Raw genomic sequence first — 12500 nt, 5'->3', positions numbered from 1 at the left:
GCGAAACATCCCTTTCTTGACGCGCCACACCGATTTGGAAATATGTATATGCCGTAGTTTTGGTAGGGGGAGGTGGATCTAGTTTTCGAGGAGCCTAGAGGGGCCGTGCTTCGGTCCCACTTATCATTAGATATGGCCACCGTTATTGAGTACACCGAAGCGTAATCTTCAACTTAATTTAGTAAGATTTCATAATAATTTTGCAGTTCGGCAACCGTGGCAGGCGACATGTTATTTTTGGCGAGCTAATGTTTGTTTTTACATGTCTTTGGAGGCGGTTGTTGCTGCGTGGCAGGCTGGCTGCGAGAGTCTCCTAACTGGCCGCTTGGTCCCGCAGCTTGTCGATGCTGAAGAAAATAGAACCAGTTGCCAACCAAGCGGTCGGCACCCGACGTTTCGCTCTGCGCGTCGCCGTACCTTCGCAGAGGATCCGCATTTAAAGTTTAATTCGCAGGGTGTTGACTCCTGCGGCCGCTTGGGTTTTGGCGTTGGTTTGTTTGTACGTTAATGGTACACATTGTTGGCCGTAGACTTGGGTGGCTAACGCCAACTAACGTTAGCTCCATAACCCGAACTCGTGCGACGACAGCTGTCATTGGAGAAAGGAAAGTGATCCCCACAAATGCGTGTGCAACCGAAGCGGGGTTCTGTTGGATTTACATCGTCCGCCTCCCCATCAAATGGGCAAAGTTGGGAATAACATTGCAACGTTGGAATATCATGATATGCGTGATGCATTTGTGAGAGCTGCGGTGTTGCTTCATTGGAGAGGCTAGCTAACTCCATTAGCTCGCTAGCTAGCGGGGGGATAAAAGTGCGACGTTTCATCCCCAGTATTTTGGATATGAAGAGGATAATTCGCTACTCCTAGGGGCTGGAAGGTAAGCCGCAGCGACATGTTCAATTCCTTTTCGTGCAAGCTGGATTTGTTTGTCTTTTCACCTTGTGAAGTAAAGCTCAGCCGACGTTACCCACCTCCAGTCTGATGTTGGGGGTTTGTCGCCGCCTCGGCTTTCATGACTCAGACTATTCAACGGAACGGTTCACGGGGTGATATTCAGAAATAACGAGGGGGTAACGTTACATGTTCACGGTTCAACGCGATATATGTGGCCGACATGCACACGCCACTATCGGCAATTTATACCGAAATGCAGAAAACAAAGCTGACGTAATTGTGTAACGTATCATTTTCACTTTTTGTGTGGCATTGTAGTTCCCCAGAACAGTTACGTTTCATTGAATAGACCGAGCCTTTGTGTGTGTGTTGGGGACCAATGATCATCATTACATTGTAACGTTACCCGGTTGTAAGTTGGCTGCTAGTTAAAGCTAAGGGTACACGTTAAGTTTACCACCATCTCCAGACTATTACGGGCAACGTTGGCCGGTGGACAACAAAAGGCTGAAGCGTCAATGTTTGGTGTTTTGGGGGCAAATGCGTTAGTTACAAGCTCGTGCGACGAGTTGGGCAACTAATTGCAACCATAGGTAGTAACCTGTTTGGTAACATGACGTGAGATCTCTTTCAAAGTTGTCCCACTGACTATAATGTCTCAAAGCCGAAGCCTCTTTGCTATTCTCCAGTTAAACAATGGAAGATTTACTAATTTCTTTCCCCGTTTTCAGCCACATTCAGACGACGTGAACGTTTATTTCGTCTGTGGTCGCCAAAGAAAAAAAAAAAAAGGCGACAAGAGTTCAACACGACGGGCTAGCATCGCTAGCTGTGTGCGACTGCTTTGTGCCCGAGCTCGAGTTAACAAAAGCTAACGTTAGCATGCCTCCAATTGTGACGACTGTGGTGGTCGTGACTGCCTTATGGTCGCCGGATCCTAACCTCAGATGCCCCAACGATCATCACTTTCCGTCGAGGCTCGCCTGCTCCTAAATCTGGTTATAAAATGGTCCTTATCCAACTAGTTTTGTATTACATCACCACCTACAATGGTTTGGGGCAACGGTGTACCGTTAAGCCCCCTGTTTCTTATCTGAGGATTTAGGCTCACATTAATAATTTCTGGATAATTGTTCTGACACTAACCATTGTAATGAGTGATATTTCTTGTGGAGTTTGGTGTTATTGGACCACCATCTGTCCACAGAGCCTGGAGGCCAATGTAGACATAAGAGGGAGAATTAACACAGATCGGCAGTGAAAGATGGTATGAGTAGCACAATCTCCAACAACCCAAGTAGGGAGCCGTCTCTTTGATTTCTGAACTCTTTTTAGGCCATATAGTGTTCTTTCCAACCACAGCACATGACTAGCTACCAATAGCAGTAATGATAATTAACTCTTCTGGACAACATTTTTTGCAATAAGCAAAAATAAGCATGCAATGTAGGGCAAACAAACATATCCCCTCTGCATTGGCATTGCAAACATTAAGTTACCCTGCAAAGCATACAACATAATGTAAAATTAGACCCACTATAATCTATGACAATTTTACTGAAAATGAAATCTAGCGAAGTTGACCTCCTTTTGCGTGACTCTTCCTAAAGATTAGTCCTATCTAGTATCTATCTCATGCAATTTAATTTTGGGATAGAAAAACAACCCAGCAAGTGGCTTGTGTGGATTTTTGCATCTACCGTTCTAAAATGATTACCAGTGGGCGAAAACGTGCTACTTCTGCTGTTTTAAAACTAGTTTTTTAAGGATGAGTGTTTGTGAAGGTGATGGTATCGAATACTCGGATTACCCTACATATATACCTAGATGAAATTGGATTTTATTTATTTGGGCATATTTATTACAATCCAGCTTGGCCCTATTGTGTTGATGGTGCTATGGTCTTATCAAACACAAACCACAAGAGGAATCTATATTCAGTATTCTCTTGCCTTTTTCTAGGTGTTTTTCTTATTATTTTTTTTAAACCAACTGCCAAGAAAAATATGTTCATTGGCTTGATTTAATGTCCTCACCAGCCACTTGTTAACGTAGTCCATGTCTACAATGGCCATGTGCACTGTAGCCAACGCAGCACATCAGCAGCTGAAGTCAGCTATTTCTGTTGGGTAAAAAAGTAGCGTTTTGACAAGGCTGTCCACCCCAAAGAGAAACCCAAAAATCTGTGTGAAGCTACACACTTCTATCATGCCACTGTTAAGCTCTCAGTGATGGAAAAATAAAATAAAAATACTTGCTGTACTGCATTACACTTGCGGCGCTGCAGCAGAGTAAAAGCCTTACTGCACTGCCTCGTTGAGAGATGCTTGATGTTGTGAGACGCACGTGCAGGCAACCAGACTTTTTAAACCCGTTGTACTTCACATGAACAGACAACTTGCAGACAGGCAAGCAAATCAAAAGAAAAACCTGAATAAATGAATGGAGAAAAACAACAAATGCACATAGGTCATAAAGGGCGCGACGGGTCACTGACTGGTTTGAGCATGAAAATTATATGAATCGCAAGCTATGCCACATCATTTTACTTCTCAACCCAGTTGAAACCAGTCATTGAAATGCCGAATAAAGGACTATCTTTTGGTAGAATGATGTGCATACCTCCAGTATTTACTCTAAGGACCAACGCGTTTGACAATGAAATTGCGTAAACTGTAAGAAATCCATGGAAATAAAAGGTTTTGATTGTTTAAACTATAATCGAGATTAGTGTCTGACTTCAGAGTTCGAGATATCAGGAATTTGTAATGCGACAATATCGTCCACTTGTGTAAAATAAGCAGTCATGTCAACGATTGCACACAGAATGGCTGCAAAGGGCACCATCGCTGGCGGTTGCATCAAAACAAAATACAATATTAACACAAATACAATCGATTCAGCTTATGTGACGGGAGCCATACAATGTTTGTTCGTATCTGGTTTCGTTTGTTTACAAACTGGTAACCTTAATCTAACAAATGGGTAACTGTTTTTGTATTGAACCATTCCGTACAGGACATCCGGCTGTGGCATCTCTGTACTATGCTCTTTGGTTTAATCAAACTCAATGGACATTGGACAACTATTTGTTTCAAACTGTCAACACTGTTAAACGGAAGTCGTATTTATCTGTGGATACACTAAAAACATTAAATCCACTACGGCATCACCATCCAATTCCAGGACAGGTGATAAGAAGTATCACCGAGGCAGATGTTTATATATATAGTACGTGCAGTTTTGAGGGTTGCGGAGCAACCACACATCCCATAACATGAGGTCATTCGGGTGTTTTGTGGCCCACAAAATGTGAAGCTGTGAAACAAACAAATTACTATTTGCTGTCAACACTGTTAAACGGAAGTCGTATTTATCTGTGGATACACTAAAAACATTAAATCCACTACGGCATCACCATCCAATTGTGTCTTAGCGAAACTAAAGACACTTTACAACACAAATTAAACATTGGTTTGAAATGGTATCCCTTCCCGGGGAGGCGTGGGCATCGTCATGGCTGATTTGTATTCTTGGAATAATGTGTAAACAAGTCAGAATAAGAGGTGTTTTTCCTGTTATTTCTACTCTGAAGAATAGTCTGCAATATTTGAATGCAGCATCATTACTAAATATTCCAAAAGCAGGGTGACTTTTGGAGATGTGCCAAAGTTAAACTGGGTGAAATCAATTGTGAAAAGAAAGCAATGCGTTTCCCAAGTATTTATAGAATCAGTGTCTCAATTTCAAAGTCATTTGTTTTAAGTAAAGGGCATGGCTTTGTTTCTTTTAACCAGAAGAACTCATTCATTTGCGACGCTTCCATCACTTGGGGTCATAAAACTCAAGTATCACCAATCAGAGTCCCGGATCAGCACAAAATAAAAAAGGGAGCCAATGTAACTTTTAGAGATCCCGATCACCCTTTGTTGCCGCTGATAATGATTGTCAATCATTGATGATCCATATTGGCAGATACAGATTGCTTTTGTTGTTTTGTTATAGCCTACAAGGCCCTAGACAATCTGAAGTCAATGTAAACCATAACAATTTCTAAATGTTATCCTTTTGTTATATTCTTCTATAGTGGTTTTTGCATAACAACTCAAAATTCAAATAAGCAAATACAATATTGTATTTGGCAAGCCAATGTTTGTTTTCACATGTCTTTAGAGGAGCTAAGTAGTTCTATTGATTTAAAAAAAAAAAACATTTGTCATTAGTGGTGTTAATGATGTATTCTAAGCGGCTAAGAGGTAGTGTTGGGAAGTTAAAGAAGTCATAATTCTCTCTCTAATATTGTATTTCACCTTTCCTTACATTTTTCTTAAAACACCCAATGGAGGAAAGGTCCATTCCTGTTTTAGATATGAACGAGAGGTGCACAGTGGCCTCTTTTGCCACTTGACCTCATGCATAAAGTGGGGTTTTCTCACTCCAGTGTACAAGTACATCCCATGAGCAAACTGTATTCACATATAACAAGCAAGTGGAAAACCCGGAGCTGCTGGATGTGGAGGGATGAGAATGAATGCTTAACATGTCATCCGCTCCATGAAAGCTTGTTAACAGTATGAAATGGGGATGGTAATCTTTGGGCACCTCATGACTAGATTTGATTCATAAAACAATTATCGAAACAAAATTGATGCATCGTAAAAATATATTAGAATTTCTTTCTTTTCACCGACTATTTGCAGTTACATTGACACAAGATTATGTGGTAACAGATGTCAATGTCCATGTTCCTAATTGATTCTATGACTAGCTTTGGTTCAGTTGTAGAGTCTCTGTGTCCGTAAGAAACGTTGAGATGAATGCTGTCTCTCGGGTCCAAAGTGTGCAACATGGCGCAAAAGCTCTGATTCCAGATGACTGTGTGGGGGTCCAAAATCCTGGTCAAAAAAGTGTCCAGTTTAGAACATAAATGAGACGCATGTGTATTATGTCTGTTGCAGTCGGGGGCAGCGGAGCGGTTAAGAATGGAAAGCCCGCAGGATTGTTACAGGCGTTCATAACGTTGAGAATTGAGTTTTACATTTTTGATTTATAGAATTTTCTGCATCGTGTCACAATCGTCCAAGAGAGAATCGCGATGCATCTAAGGATGAATTTTTCCGCCCACCCCCTAGTATGAAAACAGAGGTGAAAATTAGCACCTGATCTTCCTCTTACTGTTTTTCTGAGCGCCCCTGCCATGTAACATCTATAGCGATCTCACTTTTTTAAATTTTTTTTTTTTTATAAAAACATTCTTTTTTCCAGAATGTCATCAGAGGATAAGACTGTGGAACCCTCTGACCAGGGACCTTTACCGCCCTCCAGCAGTGTAGACGCCGCGTCCACAGGAAGTCCTGCCCATGCAGACAAGCGACCCCGTGGCAGGCCGCGCAAGGATGCTGCTGCCACCACCCTACCCCAGGCACCACCCTCGTCCACGTCTAAGAACAGAAAGAAGTAGGCTTTTACCTTTGGACGTTCAAAGTAATCTTGTATGTATTTTCACGCCATAGAGAATTTAGTAATTTCTCGAATTCGATGCAACTTGGTGGTGCTGGTAAAGTAGAATTAAAACAAGAGGATTACTTTTTTTTTTTTTTAAGTAGTGGTCCTGCGCCCAGGTGCAATGTCCTTTTAGACAGCGAGTAGACGGTGGTGCATTTGGACCCACTGAGCTGGTCCATTCACACATGGAGGCACAAAAGAACTCCCCTTGGAATAACACTTGGAACGATAATTCCTTCTAAAAATCCACAGTTCTTTCAAGTAAGACACGATTGAATCTGGTAGATCAGGTGGCTAAGGTGACGGTGACATTTCAAACATGGTTCTGGTGAGTCTTTTAACCGCCTGTCTGCGTCAGCTCATGTTGTATGTTATGTTATTCTCATCGGTTATTGTACTGTATATTACATTTCGGGTAAGCGTAGCAACAATACTTGCTTGATGCTTTGTTACCAGTTGGGCTGGTAAGTAATATTATACATTTGAATATATATCTGAATATTACACCAAAAAAAAAAGTGTACATACATACATACATACATACATATAGATAGTTGAAATATTTCAACTCTGGCGAATTTTTCGCGTTGTGTCATTCGCGCCGCCCGGTGAAACTTTGCATTATTCACAACCATTCGCGTCTGTGCATTGACTTTGCATGGGATCTACTCACGTGAAAAATTGGCAACGCTTTTGGTGTGAATGCAGCATAACAGCCACGTACCTATCAGCTGTGCGCTTAAGATCACGGAGACGTAACCACTTAAAATACGGGTGAGTAGTACTTGCTATCTTAAGTGTGTACTACAAATCAAAAGGTATCCTATGGATAACTCCTCACTTCAACTTCACAAATCAACCGTTCCTCGTCCAATGCGGGCTTTTAAGGCAAGTGACAGAAAATGACAACAGTTGAGATCAAGTGCTGAGTCACTCACGGTTAGTTAGGACACGTTGTCATGGACCGACTGTGCAAGAATAGATATTCTAAGATTTTTTTTTTAAGAACAAATATTTAAACGTCATCTTTGGCCAATTTTGACAGCCAAAGTTGGTAGTTAACTCTACTTGATACAACTAGTCTAAGCATTGGGTTAAATGGACTACAAACAAGCTTTAAAAATGTCATCTGATTTTGGATTATGGTGTTTCTCGCCTCCACAACATCTGCTAGTGTTACAAATTAGAACATGTAAGCATGTGTTGTTGTCCTTTTTTTTTTTTACATTTTCCCCCAAAAATATAATTTGTCGGTAAACTAAGTCTTAGTGCAAATATGGTTACTGGAAATTTGGATAATCTGGGATTGTTTATTATCAACACAAATGAGGTCAACCCAAACCCTGTTTAGTTCAAATCGAGAAGTATCAAGGCCTTCAGTCCCCACGTATGGCCTAATATCTGATAACTTGTATCACCGAGTTGTATTAAATATGGAAATATTTAATGTTTACTTGATAAAAATAAAAAGAGTAATTATTTGATTTGTGCAGTACTGTTGGTTGTTTAAAACGTGTCACGTTTTGGCCATTTAGTTGCTATCACAGAAGTTTCTCATGAGGCATTGTACAAGGTGCCTGGCTTCTTTGTGACTTCCATAGCAACATATAATGCAGCTTAGAGCCGCTCTGTAATATAATGCCCGCAAGGTTCTTAACTCTCCTTAGTCTGTCCTCTCAATCAATCCTAATACCCTGCTCCCAATGGATCGTTTAATCTGCAAGAATCCAGACGATGGTTAATGCCACAGTGGCAGGATGACCTGGTACACACCCTGATTACTTCATGCTGATGAACTGGTTAAAAACCAAGCGGAAATGCGTTTGCCTCCGTCACTTCTTAGTTACCATTATTATTATATTATTATTATTATTATTACTATAGTGTGGTAATGGTCATCCAGTGTCATGGTCAGAATTAGGACTGTAGTTGCTTGTGTGAAAACTGATTTTCGTTCAGGTTGCCGAGCGTTATAAAACTCAATGTCGATGCCACAATTATTTGTCCCATCTAATATTTCATTGAATCAGATCCACTGCACCTCCAAAATGTCCCCCTTTGCCAACTCTCAATAATAATCAGAGTTTTGTGGATGAACCTCAGGTTATACCACCCACCGCCTGTGAGACAATTCAATGTACCCTACTTACTTACTATTGTTCACAAAACAACAGGCTAATGAGTCCTGGTCCTCCTGGATTAAAAGTACCTGTTAGGCAGAGTAGAAACCAAACTACACAAACCGTAATACACTTGTGAGTGAAACAACTTCACAGAGCTCTTTGATTATCTGCATAGCGTAATCTTGTGTTCAGACCAACTGTCTTCCTCTTCCAATGGATATTAGCCGTATGTGTATAAATATTAAAATGACCAATGTTAAGTGTTAAAAAGCCAGTTTGCTTGCGACAAAAGAGGATGTGTCAGAAATCGCTCTTGTAGACCTGGTTGTTGGAAATTACTAGATTTGCCCACGCTCCATCTGCTAGTCAGTCCATTTCGGAAAAGCACGCTCCTTTTCAGGTTTTCCAAGCAGCCAGCTGCTGGCTGGAACTACTTACCACAGCATTATTTTCACCTTTTCTTTTTTTCTCTTTCTTTCTCCCTGTGGTGGGACTGTGGGGGGGATAAGTTGTGCAGGGTATGGGCCTGAATGTTAGTCTTGTCAGTGAAAATAACGGCCTGTCTTAATGTGGATATGTGATGCTTTTTTTTAGAGGAGTTTTATATACATATACTTACGGTTGAATATTATGTAGCAGTCTATCGTTAAGACGTCACCACCACCGACTACATTGCGTGTGATACACCAGTCAAACATGTAAATGTCCCACATGGCTAATTTCTGCATTTGGATTGCCCACTTGCATGTCGTTGTGTATGGACGATAACATTGTTTGCTGTGAACACGTTGAGGAGAAGCCTGTGAGACGGAAGGTGTGGTACTCGAAACACGATTGTATGATGATTTAAAAATAAATAAATAAAAAGATGTACTGCTTGTTGCTCTGCTTCTGCTGTAAGCGTAGTTAAGATTGGTCCTGGTGCATCGCCGTCTGCCGCCTTACATGTCTTTAACCTCTTGTGTCGGGCTGATTTACATTAAACAATTATATAATTACATTGTCTCTCTAGACCTGTTTGGCAAATTGCGCCTAAGATTTATTATAATGTTTGTCATATTGATCAGTTGTCACTTGATTATTTGGTTTGTGCAGAAATAACTAAGCTGTTTTTCTAGATTTCTTTTCTCACATCACATAAGTCATCAATAATTATTATTACTGCTATATTTTGTTCCTCGTCAGTTCTATAAGTTCAGATTCTGTCATGCACAAATCTCAGCGTGATTTGTAAAACGAGCTCTTTGTCATAATTTGTTGGTTTGTTTCTCCCTTATTAAGATATTTCTGTTTGACTCAAGCTTACAGGTATTATGATTCTAGCCAAGGTTTGCTAGAGGCCTCTTCTGTCATTCGCCGGTTTTTAGGGTTGTTTCTTATCTTGACATGGAAGTCATTTCGAGGGAGGGGTTGATTTGGCATCCAGCCATTTGTGATTTTTCTCTCCAGTGGCACTGAAAATTACCCCCCCCCCCCCCCCCCCCCCCCCCCCCCCCATCCCGCCATCTCCTCCCTCGCTTCCAACCCCCTGTATCCTCCGGAGTACCCATGAGACATGCTGCTCTCATTTGGCCTGCATTTCTCTACCCACTTAGCATGCTAACAATTGATGTTGCTATTTAATTTGTATCCGCGACAATTATTCCCTCCACATGGCGCTTCCAAGATTAGTTTAACATAGCTCCCATTGGAGGATGCTGATACTGACAGATCTTCACATACTGTATGTCGGAGGGAGGAGGGAGGGAGGGGAGGGGAGGGGGGGGGGGGGCTGGTGTGCGTCTACGTGTGTGCAACTGTATGAGTTGGCACAGAGGCATATGGTTGGAAATGTAGACATGGTTGTCTGATTTGCTGACATGGCACGTTCAGTAAGATATGGGAAGGTTTGCAATTTTTTTCTCAATGGCTACATTTTCAATTTCTTTCATTTAAAACTGTGATCAGGTCTGTTAGGAGATGACACAGGGAAGTGAGGGAAGAGGCTAAGATTACACTTTATTGGGCACTCCAGAGAGAAAATCTTAAGCAGGAGCAGTAATGAGATATTTTTGGGTCACTCAACCAGAGGCAGACACACAAGATGGGATATCCTGACCATGTTTATTTTTAGCTTGGATCTCAATCCAATTCCTTGAATTGAATTTGCCAATGCGTTGTTCTGAACCAATATTTGCGTTGCTACCTGCAAACTATAGCTTCACGGGGCAATCCAGTTAACCACAGCAAAGTAAAATGACACCTACAATTATAATATTTAATTAGGTTTAAAGCTTATCCCCATAGTTTTCCCCAAGATTCACTTGCTTGTTACACTGTGTTAGGACTTTATGTTGTACATAGTTTCTAAAACATAATGCGAAAGGTTTTTAAGCTGCATCTTGTTCTTCGTGGGAATAGTGTAGGCTAGTACCATCTACAAGAAATCCTTGTATATTTGTTTTTGTTTTTTAAATTTTTTAAAATTAAATTAAGAATCTTCAGGGAAAACATTGGGTTTATACCTTTACAGTGTAAACAGGCCTTTTAAAAAAACTAAAGTTGAATATGATGATCTTGCAGGCTACTAATGAAAAATTATTTTGAATTTGTTATTGGGAAATTAATAGAGCACCTTCTCACAAACACGCTGTTTTCAAACCATAACCATCACATTATCACTAATGTACGGACAGTGCCTTGTTCTACACACAAATGGGTTACAGTAGCTTGCGTCAACAGATAGAGTAGCTGTCGATTACATATAATAATGAGAGGTTTTAGCTGTGTTTTCTTTACTGGTTGGCATGTCCAAACATTCAGAGATTTAACAAAGTATGTGTTATCCTTAGTAATTATATTCCCTTGGGACTAATCCTTAACAGTAGGGTTGTTTTTGTACCTATACATGGTCGTCCCTTGAAAACACTGGAAGATTCTGCATAAATAATTGTTTCTTGTACTTTATTATAAGCGAAGAATAGTCATACACTTATTGACACATTGTGTATTCTCTGCTTTTGTTTTTGTCAAAAGAAATGCACAAAAACAATTTTATTGGCCTGTGATATACATCACAGCCCCAAATGATTGCAACATAACCCTAAGGATTTGTTTTCAGGATACCAAATATGACTTGTGTACATTCATGATTGGATGCTTGTTTGTGCTGTCTTAAATTACAGAGCTATTATCGTATAATAAGTCATGTCTGTACTCCGATTTGAATTTCAACAGGAGCATGTTCAGTTAAACTCTAGTCAGTCGTGACCGCTCGAGGGAATGTAAAGGATAACGGTATTCGAAGATAAACACACATTTCAATTCTGGTATGAGCAACAATAAAAGATTCACTATTTAACTTTGTCACCCCACATGGGCATAGTCGTGCATTTATGGACGATGTTGCATAATGCCCCTTTATTGTAATCTCTAACTCAATCTTAAGAGCAAAGTTATCCGATTGCTCTGCCTCCATCTTTAAACTCCACATGCTACCAGTAACACACACACACACACACACACCTACTACTACCATTCCGCCTTACCCAGCGCCCTTGAGTGCCTCCATTAAAAATCAGTGACAGCTGTGACTATATTTAACTAATTCATGACCCTCCTCCTCCTTCGGCGGCAAACCCCAGGCACTTTTTCTCGTCTTGTTCTTTTTTTCACTGCCCCTGTATTTATTTATTTGTTTGTGTCTCCTCCTCACCCTAGGGGTCGCACCAGAGGGAGAGTTGTTGTGGATGAGGAGGACAGCATGGATGGGACTGAGATAACAGAGTCCACAAGCCCTCAGGACACAGGTGAGACTTTGTAATCCCCCCTTTTGATACATTATGTACACGTTGGTCACGTTGGGGGAGTGATCTAAGACTTGAACCTGCACATCCATGCAGACAGTGCTTCAAACGGGTATTTCAATGAAGGTAGAAGAGGAGTCTCCCTCTCCTGGAGAAGGATGGATGAGAGCTCTTTCTTGGCACCCCATG

The 12500-nt window shown here is 40.9% G+C and overlaps 1 protein-coding gene across 11 annotated transcripts in view; it reads left to right on the top strand.

Moving 5' to 3' along the window:
• Positions 1-107: 107 nt before the first annotated feature.
• The window catches only part of kmt2cb (lysine (K)-specific methyltransferase 2Cb), a 58618-nt gene continuing 46225 nt past the window's right edge, over positions 108-12500 (top strand). For 6 of the 11 annotated variants that reach the window (XM_034554913.1, XM_034554914.1, XM_034554916.1 and 3 more), the window contains exons 1-3: positions 109-881; positions 6164-6355; positions 12226-12314. In XM_034554913.1, the coding sequence (XP_034410804.1) occupies positions 6165-6355; positions 12226-12314 (280 nt within the window). In that variant the 5' untranslated portion in view covers positions 109-881; position 6164. Of the gene's footprint in view, positions 882-6163; positions 6356-12225; positions 12315-12500 lie in introns of all 11 variants that reach the window. The other 5 variants (XM_034554912.1, XM_034554911.1, XM_034554908.1 and 2 more) reach the window with 2 other exon arrangements.

Source organism: Cyclopterus lumpus, chromosome 17 (assembly GCF_009769545.1).
Source record: "Cyclopterus lumpus isolate fCycLum1 chromosome 17, fCycLum1.pri, whole genome shotgun sequence".
Classification (NCBI taxonomy): domain Eukaryota; kingdom Metazoa; phylum Chordata; class Actinopteri; order Perciformes; family Cyclopteridae; genus Cyclopterus; species Cyclopterus lumpus.
Note: the sequence above shows the minus strand (reverse complement) of the source record. Positions and strands in the feature narration are given on the sequence as shown.